Genomic DNA, 19484 nt, shown 5'->3' with positions numbered 1-19484 from the left:
AACGATGGATGAAATCAGAGTCTGCATAGGGGAGCGTGTATCCATACATTGACTGATTCAAAGACATTCCAGAGGTATAATGGAAATCATTTCTCCCACTCTGTGTCATAAGTGCATGCAATATGCCTCGGAGTGACAGGAACAATAGCCTCTTTCACTGCCTGCACCAGGCAGGAGATGGACTGGTGCATTATGGGAAGCAGACAGGCTCTTACAGTTGAACACAGATACTTCAGAGGGGCCTCACACAAACCCGGGCAACAAGGAATAGCTCTTAAACTTTCAGACATGGGTCATGTGTAAATAATGAAACTCTGTCTGGATCTGAAGGCAGGCAGCTCACAAACCTCTTTCTGCTGCTGCTCTTGAACAGAAACAAATGGGTCTCTGTTGCGTGATGTCTTGAATCTGCTACATAATAATTTTCAAAAGAAAACATTCTTGTTAAAACTACTGTACACCACAGTGTTTAACAAACTACTAATTATCTGTCCTAAAATAATGCACACAAGCTGCTGACCATTTTTTCTATTGACATGTTAGCATGAAACAGAAAGGCATTCAAACTGTACGCCCATTTATATCTCTGAACATTTGCGTACTTTGGCTGTATTTTTGCTTAACATTTAGAAGTAAATCCCTATCTGAGGGTAGCATTGGCTAAATTCGATTACTTTCATGCCATGGACCATTTTGCTGATAAACATTTAGTTCTAAAAGAGCCATGATGGAGCAATCTGGGGCTAGCTCAAGTGGAAGGAATGCAGATACTTTGTGTGTCATGAGAAACAAATGTGCTTTTCCTGTGGTGACAAGCCAAAACGTCTGCTGTGAAACACCTGCTGAGTCAGAGCTGCATTCCTCCCATGTTTTAACAAAGAAAGGAGGAGGCTGAGCTAGCTTTAGCTGTGCTTCTTTATTGCATCCAGATGTTACTAATAACTGTGTATGTTATGGAGTCAGGAGCGAGATCCATTCATATACAGCAGCCGGTTGGAAGTTAAATATTTGACTGGTAAAACTGAACTGTACCAAAAATTAATCAGGTAAACTCCCAGATCCAGCGAACAAGCTGTATTTCAATAATAATATGAACAACCACAGTTGGATTTGCATGTAATCATAAACTTAACTACCAATTCAGGTTAAAAAAAATTAAACTAATAAAATGTGTTCAAAGGTAAGGTTTGGCTAATATGTCTGAACACACAATACTCTGCTAAGCTTTTGGAAGGACACTGAGTCCTTATATCCCATGCCTAGTTCATTACAAACAGAACAGGTTGGTGCAAAAATGTCAGATTTCTTAATAAAGGCCGAGTTGTCAATATAAATCAGGGGTGTCCAAACTTTAGACAAAATTGCCAAGTCAAGAGTACTTGAGAGTCAAAAATTGTAGTTATACTGTGTCCCACTTGTCCAGGGACACATTGACATGTGACAAGGGAAAACTGGAATCAAACCCAGAACCCGGTAAATGACTACTCTACACAATGAGCCACAGTAGTGCTTAGCAAAGGCAAGGCAAGGCAAGGCAAATTTATTTATATAGCACAATTCAGTACAAGACAATACAAAGTGCTTTACATGATTAAGATATAACAAAATAATAAAATGTAGATAGAAAATAGAATAAAAGCAAGTAGGGATAGAATGTAGTAACAAAAAAGAACATTAAAAACAGTAAAACTGTTTAACTAGAACAGTCAAAGGCAATTTTAAACAGATGTGTTTTTAATCTTGATTTAAAAGAACTCAGGCTTTCCGCACTTTTACAGTTTTCTGGAAGTTTGTTCCAGATAAACGGAGCATAGGAACTAAATGCTGCTTCTCCATGTTTAGTTCTGGTTCTAGGTATGTGGAGTAGACTGGAGCCAGAAGACCTTAATGGTCTGGAGGGTTGATACACCGATAACAAGTCTGTGATGTATTTAGGTGCTAAGCCATTTAAGGATTTATAGACTAACAGAAGTATTTTAAAGTCTATTCTCTGAGATACAGGGAGACAGTGTAAGGACTTTAGAACTGGGGTTATGTGCTCTACTTTCTTAGTCTTAGTGAGGACACGGGCAGCAGCGTTCTGGATCAGCTGCAGCTGTCTGACCCACTTTTTAGGAAGTCCTGTGAAAACACCGTTGCAGTAATCAATTCTACTAAATATAAACGCATGGATTAGTTTTTCCAGATCCTGCTGAGACATCAGTCCTTTAATCCTAGAAATGTTCTTCAGGTGATAGAAAGCTGACCTTGTAATTGTCTTTAGATGCTTTTGAAGGTTCAGGTCTGAGTCCATCACTACTCCCAGATTTCGGGCTTGATTGGTGGTTTTTAGCTGAATCGACTGAAGCTGTGTGCTAACTTTTGATCTTTCCTCTATTGGTCCAAATATTATTACTTCAGTTTTGTTTTTATACAATTGGAGAAAATTTTGGCACATCCATGCATTGATTTCTTCTAGGCATTTACTCAGTGCCTGAATTGGTTCATAGTCACCTGGTGACATGGTGATGTAGAGCTGTGTGTCGTCTGCATAGTTATGATAGCTGATGTTGTTGTTTTTTATTATCTGGGCTAGAGGGAGCATGTAGATATTGAATAGGAGGGGACCCAGGATGGACCCTTGGGGAACCCCACATGTGATTTTTGTCATCTCTGATGTAAAGTTACCTACTGATACAAAAAAGTCCCTGTCCTTTAAGTAGGATTTAAACCAGTTGAGAGCTGTACCAGGAAGGCCGACCCAGTTCTCCAGGCATTCTAACATGATGGAGTGATCAACAGTATCAAATGCTGCACTGAGGTCCAATAGAACCAGCACGGTGGTTCTTCCACAGTCTGTATTTATATGGATGTCATTAAACACCTTGATAAGGGCGGTCTCTGTACTGTGGTGAGCACGGAAACCTGACTGGAAAACGTCAAAGCAGCTGGTCGTTGTTAAGAAGGTGTTTAACTGTTGAAATACAACTTTTTCAATGATCTTACTGATAAAAGGGAGGTTTGAGATGGGCCTGTAGTTCTGGAGTAGAAGTTTGTCTAAATTTTTCTTTTTCAGCAGTGGTTTGATAATTGCTGTTTTTAGGGACTGGGGGAAAATACCTGACAGAAGGGACGCGTTTATTATCTGAGTCAAATCAGACGCTATGACAGGTAAAACTTTTTTAAAGAAAGCTGCGGGGAGAACATCAAGGCAGCTTGAGGAAGAACTTAACTGCTGAATTATCTGCTCTAAGCTTTTGGAGTTTATTTGGCTATCAATTCTGGTAGGAGACAACGTTGGTACTGAACTTAGTATGGATGTACAAACAGATCCTCTAATCTTTTGGATTTTTTCAGTAAAGAAGTTTGCAAATTCATTGCAGGCCCTGGTGGAGTGGAGTTCTGAAGCCACGGACACAGGAGGATTTGTTAACCTGTCGACTGTGGAAAATAAGACACGAGCATTATTAATGTTTTTCTTAATGATCTCAGAGAAAAAAGATTCTCTTGCATTTTTCAATTTTAAGTTATATCTGTTAAGTCTCTCTTTATAGATGTCATAGTGAACCTGGAGTCTATTCTTTCTCCACCTGCGTTCAGCTTTTCGACATTCCCTTTTGAGCATGCAATATTTCAACTAAACAAATAAGTCATATTTTTTTATGGGGAAAGGATTTTTAAATCATTATAGATCCAAAACTTAAAACACATTTTGCTTTTTATTTTGGGTTTGATTGAAAAGAAATTGGGGAAAGAATGTGTCTATTCTCAGTTCCTTTTCCAACTAGTTGTTGTAGATACTGATGGCTGTGGGCAGGAACGTGGCCTATATTACTGGAAATTAGCAGAGGTGGGAAGAGTACAAAACTAATGTAAAAATACAGTTATTTGATAAAATTTTACTTAAATACAAGTAAAGCTACCAATGTAAAATATTACTCAAGTAAAAGTAAACATTTCCTCATTAAAGTTCTATTTTAAGCAGAGGTTACTTAGTTACTTCTTTAGGGGCAGAAGAAAGTCCCTTTTGTGCATTTCACAAAGGAAAAGAATAGGCATTGGTCTCAAACGGTTTTTAATTAAAGGAGCACCTTAAGAAATGAAAATGCTACATAAAAAGCAAACATGTCAACATGTAATATGAACATTTTTGGAGGTAAAACTAATATTTACATTAATTGTTACAGTATTATTTAGCATGCTTACATGGTCATAGTCTTTAACATACACCAGATAATCTCCATTTATTGACTCCTACATGCAGTAATTAGATGCCTGGTTAGCAATGGTGATGCTATTTTTAGTTTTTTTTATCACGTCTCACAACACCGTTGAAGAGTAAAAAAAACAACAAAACATGAAACATTGGTACGACATGCACTAAACTAAAACTTTTTACTTACCTCCACATGTTTGCATGGTTTTATGTAGGGCTGCACAATATATCGCAAATGTAACATCATCACGATAACATGGATCGCCATCTGCATATCGCAAAGAATCGCCTAGAGCACAATAACTATTAGCTAATTATTTAAGCACCTTGCATTCTGGCTCTCAGTGACTCTAGTATTCTTCGTTTCTTGAAGAATCCTAAAAAGTTTTGTAGAAATTAAATAAACCATAAGCTATGAGAGGGGGCTTTTTATGTTATAGCTTCATTATAGACTTTAGAATGCAGATTTTTTTTGGATAGTTGACAGAATAGAAAAATGGTATAGCAAACCCACAAGCTAGAAACTGTAAATGAAACAGAGTCTGGCATTTTGTGATCAGTTCTAAGGTCCCCTGATGTTCAAGATTTCTAAAGAACCGTTGCCGAGTACTGACTCTTCATCCTAACGTACCATCACTTACTAACGCCATCAAGTTATGACCCAGTCTGATCCAATTAGTACAATCTTTGTATTTACCTTCAGACAATATAATAATTATTACGTTTTGGTAGAAGCAAAAACAAAAATATACATTTGATCTATTCCAAACAGACTTTTAGATCAATAAGAAGCCAACACTGAGCTGGTTTCAGAGATGCGCAGACACCAACTGCTCCACGTGGTCTGAGCACCCTGACAACTTCTGGTCCTACTACGGTACTTATATCTTCACTACTTCCACTACCTCACAAACCATGGCCAGGACATTATTACCATCACAACAAAGCACTTGGTATTTATTTAAAAGACTGTGAAGGAAAACTTCAGAGACTTCAGTTCATGCAGTTAGCAGAACACGTGAAAGTCTCCACAGAAGATCACTTAGGTATTATACTTTCTCTTTTAAAAGCTCAAGAAGATCTGCTTTGAATGCCTCTTCTGACGGAAAGGGTTAAATTGTAGTATAAGGGCTAATACTCTCTAGGCATGATTACAGAGAACATTATCATGAAAGATGTTCAAACGATCCCACAGGCAGAGCAGAGAAAACTGCGGATAAATTCTCATTAAAGATTAACTATAAAACAGTCACTGCTAACACCTGCAAAGGAAGTCAGACAGGGAAGCTTTATTTCCTTTGCAACAGTTAGTTATAAATGGAAACACAAGCATTGCCAAGTATTCATTAGTTTTGAGCAATGTGGGTTTTTTGCTGTTGTTATCAAGATTCACTGTTGAAATCAAGAAGATCTATTGAGAAATAATGAAGATGTTGAGAGCTTAGCAGTAGCAGAGGTTTTGTTTGTGTTTTGTCAGCATGACAAATGTTTGCCTCGCCTTCACAAAGCCAAACCACAACAGGAAAAAACAGCCTTCCTGCCGAAGAAACAAATCAGGTTTTGACATGTAAAAACAAACCTTGTGAAGCATTAAAAGTGTTTGTTTTACTTACAGACTTGTCCTTCATCTTCGGGAGCTGATTAGTGATCATTTATCCACGAGCAGTGTGAGGACACATCACTATCAGTCAGAAAGATGCGAGGTCCGACAGATGATTGGCAGCTTGGCAGAGCGTGAAGAGGGCGTCCCTGCAGTATGAAGACAGACCCTCCTATCATCCACAGTTACTCATCCCTTCTCATGTGAAAGCTGCGCAAACAGGCGCATTATGCTTAAGTCAGACATTTCACAAGAAAAGTTTCCATCACATATAGGGACAGTTAGAATGGGTTTTAATTTAAAAGGGGCAAATTAACTGTTTTTTATGTGAAAACAAAAAAACGCCCCAGAAAATCCCAAAGAACCAGAAATAATTTTAAAATTGTCAAATTATAAAGAATAGTTATAAAATGGTCAAATAATACATATCTCTATCTATCTATCTATCTATCTATCTATCTATCTATCTATCTATCTATCTATCTATCTATCTATCTATATATATATATATATATATATATATATATATATATATATATATATATATATATATATAAACTCATTTTCTATCGGAAGCAAAAACAACAACAATGGTAGAAAAACCAGCTTTTCTTTAGCTGAGAAACTAAACTAAGGTTCTTCAAGGTGAAGTATATGGCTTGATTAAAAAACACACAGTTCTTTAATCAGGCCTGATGTTTCTTTCCAGGCACATCAGGCTTTCTATAAATTATATATATATATATATATATATATATATATATATATATATATATATATATATATATATATATATATATATATAGATAGATAGATAGATAGATAGATAGATAGATAGATAGATAGATAGATAGATAGATATAGATATAGATATAGATAGATATATTCCATATATTTGAAATGGAATGTGGTGGAATTTGTCCCTAAGGAGAATAACATTTTAGACACAAATAACTATTAAATATTTTTTAGTAAAAATATTATTATGGGGAAACAAAAACATGCGCTGCCATAAAAGTCACTCACAGTATATGTATTATTCGTAGAAATAAAGCAATCTTAAAAAAAAGTGATTCTGTAATTGATGTGCTATTATATTCAACAGGTCTGTAAAAACAATCTTTTTGGCAAAAATGGGCAAATCTTAAAATCTTTTCAACAGCATCGCAAATTGGCTAAAAATTTAATAAAATTGATGCATTTAAAATCAAACAGCTTGGGAGGGATTTTTCTTAAATATCTTTAATTACATGAATATTTTTTTTATGCTTCTTGAGAGAAATAGAAATATGTTTAAGTGATTTTTAATTTTTTTCCCAAACCAATTATTGTTGATAATCAACAAACCTTTCAAGTAAATCCCTGATAAAGTCAATGATAATCCCCGTCCCAGCAATCCTGGGAAGAGTTTTAATAACTAACCAACTTTTACACTGCATTTGGGCAAAATTTGCTAAAAGCAAAAACGGAAAACATAGAAAAGATGGAAATAAAACAGAGGAGAATAAAAAAAAAGAAAGGAACAATCCCACATCTCAACAGGTGCAGATAAGGAAGTATGCTTTCAAACTGCCTGAATACTAAGAACCAATAATAAGTGAGGCCAGTTATGATGTGGTTTCAAACCACCGTCTAGCGTTTTCAATTTCAGATCAAATATGAGAATGTGTAAAAGTCAGTGGCAAGAAGCAGCCAGTTGGAAAGACAGGTGTCCACACAGTGCTGCTCTGACACTGACGTGGAGCTTGTGACCCAACATCAACAGAGGACAGTAAATGGCTGCGCCTGCTTGACCTTTTTTGTCCATAACAACACTACTGGCTGTATGCGGGAGCACCTGACCTCCGCAGGTGCACATTAAGACTATGTTTCCTCCCTGCGGACCACAGGGAGCCACAAGGAGCCACTGCCCACACTGACCATAAAGTCAGACCACAATATAGACTCCTGCTTTTTCTTTTTCTTCTTTGGAGCTTTAAACTTCACTACTGAATTAACACTTCTCAAACCAGCGTTATTTTTTAAATCATCCATCCATCTTCAATCACCGACCCACCTTGTAGCCCAACAAATATTCCTTAAAATGTATTTTATCAAAATCTTTTCTGTATTTTTTTAAACAGTGGAATTAAATAAATATACATGTGTAAAACATCAAAAATACATTTCACATCTGATATTTTTATATCTGGTAAAAGTAGGTTTATAAGACTGGCATTTTTATGGTGGAAAATATACCTATCTATTTTTTAGCAGTTTAGGGACAAATGTATTAATATTTTGATAATCTGGTAAGGGTTACGGTTACATAATAAAAAGATAAGGCTTGCATCTTTTGCCTGCCTAAAATAAAATACCAGACTGTATAAAATGCTGCCATCTCATTAATGGCTTTCTTGTGATGTTACTAAGTTTTGGACATCATCTCATTGGTCTACTTTACATGTTTGTGGTTAGAATTAGGCAGCTTCATCCAGTATAGTTTATGGTCATAAAAACTGTGAAACATGCCAAATACAAACCAAATTTGGTGAGATTTTTTTTATGAATTAAACTGATGCAAATGTCACACAGTTTTATTCTTCAAATTCACAAATTCTTGCTGTAAAATAAGTGTTTTTTCTTGCTTTCGCTAATGTTTATTGACTAGACAGAAAACAACATGAGGAAAGCTGATTTCGGAGCGAACCTATGGCTGCTTGTTGTGAAATGGTAAAAAGCCACAGGCAGCAAATCCTGCTGATCTCGTTGTGAGCTTACAGGTTTACAGTGCTGCAAGGGGGCTTGGTGCAGGAAGTGGGCTCATTACAGCTCTTCCACGCCCACAGCCTCCTCATTCCCTCCCACCACTAAGCCAACCCAACCCCCCCACCACCTCCTCACCCCAACCACCTGTGCTAGTCTCACAGGATGCCCCCCCTCCCAACTATCTTCTTCTCTTGTACAGCTGCACTTCTTCACCAAACCACACACTCAACATGCTTTGTTGTTTTACACTCCACTGCTTCAACAACATCAGCGATAGGTAGATATTTTTGTTGCACACTGCATACTTACAGTCATACTCAATAAATTATTTTGAAAAAAATAAAACAAAACAAATAACAACCCTAAAGCCGGTATTGAACATACATTATATTAGTCTGATGTAATATATATATATATATATATATATATATATATATATATATATATATATATATATATATATATAAAGAGAGAGAGAGAGATAGATAGATAGATAGATAGATAGATAGATAGATAGATAGATAGATAGATAGATAGATAGATAGATAGATAGATAGATAGATAGATAGATAGATAGATAGATAGATAGATAGATAGATAGATAGATAGATAGATAGATAGATAGATATGAGGAGCTGATCCTAATCAGCTTCTGAATAAAGCATCACACTATCTCCACCTTCAGTTATCATACTCCTCTGTTATGGAACCAGCTCTTTTCTGTCAACAGTAGCTATAAACCTTTCTGTAAGTAGCAGTTTACAGTCAGGTTCTGTTTGGTTTATGTTGACCTATCCTTTCAGTCACAGTGAAAGCTTCCAGCTGTGAGTCAGAAAAACCGACAGCAACATACTCCTGAATACAGAACTCCCACTTGGAAAGATGGTGTTTCCTCACCAAACCTGACCAGGAAATCCGATATGGATTTCCAGAAGCACACCAGACCCAAATAATGAGCTGCTGCTGGAGGTCTTAAAGTCTGCTGGAGAACAGCTGAGAAGAAAACATGCGTTCCTCTTTACAGACAGGATAAATACTTTCCCAGGCAGACAGACAAGTAAAACGAAATGCTGAATGGTGCTACATGCTAAGCTAACAGTACAACAGGGATGTTTGAGAGAAACATAACAATGTTAGTAATGCTCCTGTATCTGCAACAGTGTTGTAGAAACCTTGTGGAGAACAGCTAAGGCTAGCTGTTATTATGAGCAAAATGACAGTCTGTCGGTCAGAGCTACCCTTCTGAGCTGCACCACATGACACTCCGAAACAACAAACCAGAGCGCCCCCCCCCCCCCAACATATTTCCTGTTACACTGTCAAAAATCTTGTTGAGAACCCTGTGGTTGTCATTTTATTTTATTTTATTTTATTTTTTTATTTTATTTTATTTATTTATTTATTTTTTTCCCCAGTGTCCTGTCTAGCAATGTGGCAATAAAAATTTATATCTTAATGCCAAATAGAGCTCGACAGATTTTACTTTCACAAGTGGAGCAAACAGCTTTCGCCATAATGCTCCGCTTGATTTGTGCGTGTAAATAGCTTTATTGTGATTCCTGCAGGGAGAATTTCAAATTATATGGACACTACAATGGGAAAGTAGGAGAGTAAAAGAAAAACAAGAAGAGAAAAAAAAGAGAAAGAAGAGGTGAAAGAAAGAAGAGATAAAAGGAAGAGAATGATAAAACTTCCTCTGTCTGCTCCATCACCTGGAAAGAGACACAAAAAGAACAGCACAACCAACAGACATAAAGCAACAGATACAATCGTGTAACACCTTGATACCATTGCTAAATCATATGTATTATTATTTAAGCTGACATGTGTAATGTGATACCTAAAAAAAAAAGTAAAAGAAAGTAAATAAATTATAGCCTTTCTGTATATAAGTGAACATTTAATACCTGGGACCCAGCACCTGTGGGAGATTGTGAGAGTGCACTAGTTTAGGTGAAAATTATCCAGAAGGAAATGGCTTGATAGTGATTGTGGAGAACCGAAGACCCACCTTCCCCGAGCACAGAGGCAGGGGTCAGGGGACCCATAACCCCGGACTCCCAAAGGGGCCCCCAAAGCAGTGCGCCCGAGAGGGGCCTTCACAGGAAATCTACAACCCCCCCCTGAGGAAAGAGGAGAGACGACCCCGAGGAAATCCCCCAGCCACCGCAATGCCGACGCCCTCAAGAGCCGCGGGGACGAGCCCGTGGGCTCCGCCGGCAGCCGGCCGCGCTGAAGTGGTCCTGGCCATGGGCCCTGGGGGCCAGAGGCCCCAGGGGCGCCCCGCCCCCGCGGCAGGGGCCCCGGCCGCCCCCCGGGGGGCCAGGCCCCGCGAAGCCACCGCCGGGAATGGGCCGGCGCCCACCCGGGAACCCGCCCCAAACCCGAGGACCGTCAACGCGCCAGAGGGTCAAGGCGCCCGCCAACGCAGCGGAGGAGGGCAGGACGTGGGGGGATGGGCTCAGCACCTAGCGGAGACTTGAGATGATCTTGGGAGAGGGAGCGGACCGAACCCAAACCTAGAAAAAAAAAAAAAAAACACTCATTCACACCATCCCTCCCTTGTGCCCCACTCGCCACACACAGACACCAAAAAAATAAATAAATAAATACATAAATAAATAAATAAAATAAATAAATAAAATAAAAAATAAATAAAAAAAAGGACGCTTTACACACATTCCCACATAGCATTCACATCCAAAAATCCCAAGTGGGGGGGGGGGGGTCACCACAATTCAACAATACGACTGCCTGTGCCCGACCCCCGGCCCCGCCCCCGGACCAGGCGCCCCCCGGACCAGGCCCCCCAAAGAGGGGGGGCCGACACGACCCGTACGGGCCATCCGACCAGAGCCCCCCATCACCCACTATATACCTAATAAACCCCCTCCCACCCCGACCTTACCCTAGCCCTAGCCTGGTTGTCATTTAAAACTTAACACTTGTACTTCTGACCATTTATTTCTCATTAAATCACTTTGTACAGCATATGCAAGTGAAAAAGCTGCTAAAGTGTATGAAATACAGTAGAAATACATTGTTATCACATTTGAATGATGTTGTTGCACTGGTAACTAACAACTAAAAACGCTAAAAAGGAGTGATATCGGATTTTTTTGGACTCTGTACAAGTGTTATCAATCCCTAAAAACTATTAGCACGCTTTAAGCTTCTCAGGAAGCTTAAAGCGTGCATTTATATATATACACAAATTGTAGAAATATAATGTCTGTTGTGTCTGCTCGTTATGTTATCTGGGTACATCCTGAAGTCCGAGCAGAGACTGCCTTGAATATGCGCAGACTCCGCGCATTTTCAAGGCAGACTCTGCTCGGACTTTGCAGAGTTAAATTTTTACGATCGCGTACGCAGTGTGACACTAAACTACTCGGCGGCAAGAAGTCTTTACATTAAACTGTTTTATGTGAGACGCTGAGCTGAGCTTAATACACTGAGCTGCTGCAAGCAGGCGGTCGCAAGGACACACGGCATCACAGTCCCTCTCTGTTCTCATTGAAAGGTGGGAGCCTGTTGGAAAAGAAACGGCTCTAGGTGCTCAGTTAGCTAGTAAAACATTTTACCATCCGTTCCGCCAATTCGTCTCACTGGCAGAAAGTGTGGGAATTGTAGGATTTGCCACAAGAAATATAGGCAATAAGTACACTCGACTATGAAAGATTAAACGTCCACGCAGCTCACAGTATGCGCACAGTACACCCGAGTATATGGGAGCCTTACAAAGAACAACAACTAGCCGACACCACCACCTTTCTGAGCTGCTATCAGGCGGCATGCTCTCCCCGGAATGGGGCTCAGTCTATGGCAACCAGGACCACTAATAGTATGATGGTGCAGGACACGGATAAAAGGATAGGTGCTGCTCCGATGTGGTGCGGTAAAGAAAGAGCTGAGCAAAACCCAACATTCTCAAGTTAGAGGGTTCTGAACCTGGAGGTGTCAAGTAACAAAGTACAAAGCAAAGTAAGCAGAGTACTTTGCTAAAATTAAAATTTGCTTATCTACACATTACTGGAATAATTCTCTTTTAGCTGGCTTTTTACTTCTACTTCATACATTTTGAAACAGGTACTTTTATCATTTTACTTGAGTAAAAGATTGAGTTGGCACTTCAACTTCTACAGAGACATTTTACACCCTTGTATCTATACTACTACCTGAGTAAAGAAATTAATAGTTTTGACGCCTCTGTCTGTACCTCACCATGAGATATGACTGTAAAAGGAAGGTCCTGGATACAAGTAGCTTCCTCCATAAGGTGGAGTGTTCCTGCTCCTTGGGGCGGAAAGGCATCAGCCGAGGTGATTCAGGCATCTTATCAGGATGGTTTGCTTTGGAAGTTTACTTTTGCTGTCATCACTAATTTTTTGTTTTGTCCTGTCCTGTCACATATAATAGGTGATCCTTATCAGAGGATCCCCCCCCCCCTCTCTCTCTCTCTCTCTCTCTCTCTCTCTCTCTCTCTCTCTCTCTCTCTCTCTCTCTCCCCTCCATCATTTACAGAAACAAAGATCTTACAGGATTCTTGACTGAAATGCTTACTGGTGTCAGACCAGTGTCATCTTTTTCCTCATTCTTCCATCCCCTCCGAGGTCTTAGAGGGAGGTGAGCAAACAGAATGCATCATACGCAGGGAATGTTTAACCTGCTGAAAAGATGGGAGGTGGCTTTATCCAGCTTCACACGTGTATTCAATTTAGACCAGTAACAACAACTTAATAACTGAATTAAGTTGGTGTTACTGGTCTAACTCAATAACTGTAATACTAATCAGAGGACAGCCTGATTCTTCATAGATCAAGTATACCAAGAGAAAATTCAGCTGATAGTAGGTTAGGATAAAACTACCAATGAACAGAATTTAAACAGTAAGTACTGATAAACCCCTTAGGCAAAACTAAATTTCCAAACTATTTAATTATTTCCTGTGAATAAATGTTGTGCATAATTATGCACAATATTTTAAACAAATTGCTCTGCCAGAAGAAGAAAGCACTAACGATTGTGACATTACTGACAATCATCTTACTGTTTCATTGTTCACTCTGCGATGGCAGAGAGCAGAACAAAAGAGTGCCATATAGAAGGATATGATCTCACACTTGAGAGGAAAAAACACACAGAAGCTTTCCCCTGCCTGTGCACAAGTGGAGAAAACCGCAATGAAGCTATCACTTTTCAATCAGACGTCTTTATTTTAAGAAACTCAAACGTTACTGACCATTGGCTAATACCTATCTGCTGTCAGGTGCGAAGCTAGCAGGGATGATAAGAGAGCTTTGGCTGAACCAGCAGGAAGCACTCTAACTGACAAAAACAGCACATGCAGCTGTTAAAGTTCCAGTTCGTAAAAAAAAAAAAAGATAAAATAGGGCTGGATACCTTCAGTTGTAACTATGCAATAATGCCGTAAAACACCTATCTGTGGAAGAAGGTGAGGCTGCTATAACTATTGCTGGGAATTACATTTATTAATGTAACTTGTTTTGTAAATGTGGTGCCTAATATAGCGGCAAGCAGAATGTTCCACATTCAAAAATCCCCGTCAACAGAAGGTGTTACCAACCTAAAGCGCTTCCATCAGCTCTGCACCTCACTGCCATTAAAGTCTCAGACCACATCAACATTTTATCAGCTCTTCTCTTCTCTTCACTGCAATATGAAAGCAAACATAAATCCATCTCCACCTGATTTGTTCAATTTCCATAGAAAACAAAAAGAACAACAGACAACGATATATAAAGGACATGTAGAATGATAATAGAAACAATAAGAGCTCACTGCCACCCCAACTATGGAAGTGGTCAGAAGATTTAAATGATCAATTTAAACTGTCCTTAAGGTAACTAAAACTGTGGTTTGGGGTGCTGGGGGCCTCTTCGCTCCTCCAAACAGATGGTCAGAGGACACAATAATTAGACAGCAGCGTACATTTAACATCCGCAAATCAATTAGATAATTACTTACATCATTTTCTTTATATTGTTTATACAAAAGATAGGCTCTAACATCCAAAGAATTTGGGTTGATTTTGGACAGATAAAAATCTGATAAAAATCTGCTACTTTCTGAGGATAATATATACCAGATGAGTTACATAAACATCCAATTTTTATTTTTGAATTTGAAAAAAAATATATATATATATATATATATATATATATATATATATATATATATATATATATATATATATATATATATATAGTACTTCTAATCTAAGTTTGCAGTGTGGAAGGACTCCCTGAAGTGCAGCTTCAGCCTAATGGTAGTGAGTCTTAGTGTGTAAGAATGAACTCGACCTAGTCCATTCGTACTAGTGTTAAAAAAAGAACGAATATCTTACCCTACACCTTTTTTCAAAATAATATCATACACACGGGAGATTTTTTTAAAGAAAAGTTTTCACACACACCAACCCGCAGAAGTACGACACTGAGCGCTTAAAAATAAAATAAAAAATACGCTTGGCACATAGGAGACAGTGTACCGTAAAACTAAAACTTATGTCAGCCAATCAGAATCCTTCAAAACAACCACGACTTCTAGTTAGGAATGACTCATAGCGCCAGGAGGTTCGACCTGTGGACAGATAAGGAAGTTGAGCTTCTTTTAAACACCATGTTTAAATATAAAATTGATAAAACTTTATGTTTTATCATCAAAATGGAAAAACATAACAAAATAATAAACACAAAGTGAATTTGTGATCAAAATTGTTTCATATAACATTGACGATGGGAAATCGTTTTTAACTCCATCGTGTAGCCAAGGGTATAAACAATGGTCGCACGTGTATGACGCAGTTTAGAAATATTTGTTGCAGACCGTGATGTGGCAGACATTAATGTCTGTCTTTGCATGTACACACGCAGGCTCAAAACCGGAGCGTTTATAAATCACCACTTTGGCCAGAGTTTTTAGGATAATTTGTTTTAAGGGATGTATGATGCCTTTTATTTGTGGCTCAAAGGCATAATCACATAAAAATGTCTAGTTTTTCCCAGATATCCTGCTACGTGTGGATTAGGAGGCAATAAAAGTGCGTGAGTTAAATATGTGAGCTCAACTTAAATATGAACAACGTGTGATTATAGATGAGATGCTGTATATTTCATGGACATATCGCCCTAAACTGTTACTGTTACCAAGGTTACACATTTTAGTGGAAATGTGAAATCATGTCTCAACAAAGAAGCGACATTAAAACAAGAAGTGTTAACTGTTTTAAGCCTAATATTTGACACAGAATCCCACATTCTTACGCTGAGAAAGCTCTTGATTGGTGACAAAAGAAGCTTTACCTGACCATCACGAAACACGTTAGTCTTACTTCTGACTGCGACATATCACAGCTCAGCCTACAGTGTAGCTGAATTCAGAAGCATTTTCTAAAAGCTGCAACAGAATTTTGAAAGGAGTTTAAATGTTTATGTAATTTCACTTTATTTATTTAGTCATTGCTATACCACTTTATTTATTTAGTCATTGCTATACTATTTTGAAGACTGTTGAACTTAAAACAAAGTGATGTGTCTAATGATTGTATTAACTTTGAGCTGGAATTGTTGTGCAAATGAAATGTGAAACATTACATGTGGTAGGGATAAAGGACTTCCACTGAGTTGCTTTATGAATATCCTAATGAGTGAAAGAGCTGATGGCAGAGCTGAAGCCTGCGAGTGTAATTATGTTAGCGTGGTACGATGGTTATTAGGTTAATGTCTTGGTCAGACTGATCTCTGGTTTCACAGATGACTCAGCAGCTCAACAGAACACTGACAACAAATGCAAATGATTTAAATAGGAAACTTCTATGGTGTTTTGGTCTTCCCCATGAGAACATTTGGACATAGTCCAAATCTGGATACACTGGCCTGTTTTCATAGCTTACTGCTGTAATTTGATAGTGTATGCATGGCATATATTATGGTGGCAGCAGGGAATGGGCTCTAGGGACCACAACTCTGTTTATGATAAATAATCTGAGCAATCCTAAGGAAGTAGTATGAATAAATGGCGGAAATTAGCCTAGTTTGATTTCCTGGTTACTGTAACTAAGGTAAATATGTAGTCATTGCGAAAGCTCCAGAGCAAAAGCAGCGAGCATCCTGACCGCAGACAGAGGAAGGTTGGGGGTCTTCAGTTAACATAACTTTCTAATGTCATAGGAGACGTAGATGGTCAAAAACACACCAGAAAAACCAAACCAGGAGACCGTTCTTCGTATGTTGCTTAAAACATCCAAGATCAAATGAGACATCCAAGATGATTTCATCCGGCTATTCATGATCCGGCTAATTGGGTTCTTCGAACACACCTGTTGTTTACGATTAGTATGACTGGATTGAGTTATCTGAGACAACTGCGGGTTCATGCGTTTGTTTAAAAGGGGAAATGTGTCGATAGTAGAAACAATGATCAGCAACGCTGCTATTGGCTGTTCAGCATGGCCAAAGAACGCCCTCGGTTTTTCTCCCAAGCAGAACACGAGCTTTTAATGGAAGGTTATGCCGAATTTGAGTCATTAATTAAAACGACAGGGAACACCTCAAAGTCTGCTAAAGCCAGGAGAGAGGGCTGGCAAAAAGCAGCAGACAAATTAATGCGTTAATACTGTCCATGGTAGATCACTTTCTACAGTATGAAGTTTTGTATTTTATTAATTTCATATTTACTTTGTTCTTTTATATCAGAGCCTCCACGGGACCCACTAGAACATGGGGACAAGTAAAAGTGAAATACAAGAATATTCTACAAAATGGTAGCCTTTAATTATTATACTTTATTTTAAAAAGGCACTTGTTATGTCAAGAGATCCAAATTTCAGTGTCATTCCGTAGACACTGGAAGTAAAGGACACTTGCAAACTGGGAATTTTAACAAAAAAAATTCTTTATCTAGAAAAAATGAAGTTCTTCCTTTTCCAAGTCATACACAGTTTACATTGTAAAACTGTTTTGCTCAGTGTCTAATCCATCCATAGTTTTTTCTAATACAATATACAGCTCGAAAGGAAGCAAGCCTTTCAAAGTAAAACTAAACTTCACAATAAAATGACCTGAACAAATCTTCTTACTGAATATGATAAAAATAAAAAGCAAACCATCATACAAATAACTTAAATATTTTCTATTTATGGCTCTAACACCATTTTTTCCTCTTTAAAAGCCACTGTTAAATGATGTGCTTGTCTGTTTATAACAGCCACAAAGAAAAATCTCTCCACAATTGCACAGTCGCGCTGCACTAAAGGATCCTGTCTATTGCACAATACGCGATTAATTCGAAAAACTCTGCAAATTATTCTTGCACCTTCCGCAACAGGTTGTTGTCGTAAAAATGGATGACATGGATACGACAGACTTCCCTATCTCCTCTGCTTATGCAGCTGCGATCTAATCCTGTTTACATTAAATAAGCCTGCTCGCGAGCAGGTTTAAAATGGCGCACATTTTGCTATGACAGCAAGTCCAAGATGAGTTTCGAAGAACCGCACAATCCAAGATCATGCCAAATCGTCAACAATCAAATCCAGCTAACTGAGTTAGCGACGTACGAAGAACGGGCCCCAGGAGTATGAGAGCATTTTTAATCCCACAAAAGGTATTGAACAAAACTCCACCTCTAGATTATGAAATGAATGCAACTCTCTTGGAGACAGAAGGGTAAGGAAAAGTCTAAAAGATATAAGAATTCAGATTAAAGTCAATTCCAAAGAAAAAGTTAAATCCTTACATGATCAGTGTAAGTTCTAGTCATTTCTGGTTCACATTTGTTTTTACGTTTTATGTCACTCATTGGTTCAAGTTTTTGTTTTCACCATAAGAATATACACAATACATTGCGAAATGGATAAGAACAGTATTATCTATTGGACCAAATCACTTTAACATTTAAGTGACATTTAATTTCATTTTCTGAGGCAGAATACCCTAACAAACAATTTAATTAAAGAAGCACTAAAACTGCTTGAAAAATCACCTAAAACTAAAGTCTATGTTATTAAACATTCAGGCAGGGTACACCCTGGACAGGACGCCAGTCTATCGCAGGGCAACACAGAGACAGACAGGACTAATAACCATTCTCACAAACACTCACACCTAAGGAGAATTTAGAGAGGCCAATTAACCTAACATATTATTATTATTATTATTATTAATGGTATTGTTATCGCCATTATTATTATTATTATTATTATTATTATTATTATTATTATTATTATTATTATTATTATTATTATTATTATTATATCTGTTAGATAAATGAGTTCCTTATCTTTAGATTGTCATGATGAAATTAATTTATGAATTCTCAAATTTGGAATGAATGCTTTTTAAAATAAATAAATTCCTATTTTAAAAAAATTTAATAAAAAAGCATTGGCTAAAATAAATACTTAAACTATGAAAATAAAACAACAAAAAATCTGAGCCTGACGAAGAAGATACTGCTTTACTCTGAAGATGAGAAAATTAGAGAACATTTTAAAAACATCACAAGCCTCAGCTCAGTCATACTGCCCTGAAATTAGAAGCATTACATTTTAATTTAATCTATTGACTTATATAATGATATTTATCAGAATTTGAGATGCTTCACAATGATATGAGAATTATTTTCACACTCTTCCTTTAATTCAGAATTTTGAGGGCATTTAAAAACATTCTATTTTTTCTGATGTACATGTCTATGGCAAGACGATGTCCCACCTTATATTTAGATACCTCCAAAAGTGTGAGACTATTTCTCTGTTGATGTCTGTTAGGAAAGATTATCTGCTAAACCACGTTTAGTGTTTAACATTCATAGTTTCCATAAATGAAAACAACTACTAGTCCAGATCCCACCGCTAACATTCATGCTCAGATAAGAACATAAATGTATTTCTCTAAGTTGGTAACATTGAAATATTTC

At 37.8% G+C, this 19484-nt stretch overlaps 1 protein-coding gene across 3 annotated transcripts in view; it reads right to left on the bottom strand.

Moving 5' to 3' along the window:
• Window positions 1-19484, bottom strand: part of bach2b (BTB and CNC homology 1, basic leucine zipper transcription factor 2b) — a 129625-nt gene that overhangs the window by 103814 nt on the left and 6327 nt on the right. The window contains exon 2 of one of the 3 annotated variants that reach the window (XM_036147126.1): window positions 5809-5944. The exons of the other annotated variants lie outside the window; for them this stretch is intronic. Coding sequence (XP_036003019.1) covers window positions 5809-5847 — 39 coding nt within the window. The 5' untranslated portion in view covers window positions 5848-5944. The remainder of the gene's footprint in view (window positions 1-5808; window positions 5945-19484) is intronic. 3 annotated transcript variants of the gene reach the window in all.

This window comes from Fundulus heteroclitus, chromosome 15 (genome assembly GCF_011125445.2).
Source record: "Fundulus heteroclitus isolate FHET01 chromosome 15, MU-UCD_Fhet_4.1, whole genome shotgun sequence".
Taxonomy (NCBI): Eukaryota; Metazoa; Chordata; class Actinopteri; order Cyprinodontiformes; family Fundulidae; genus Fundulus; species Fundulus heteroclitus.
Note: the sequence above shows the minus strand (reverse complement) of the source record. Positions and strands in the feature narration are given on the sequence as shown.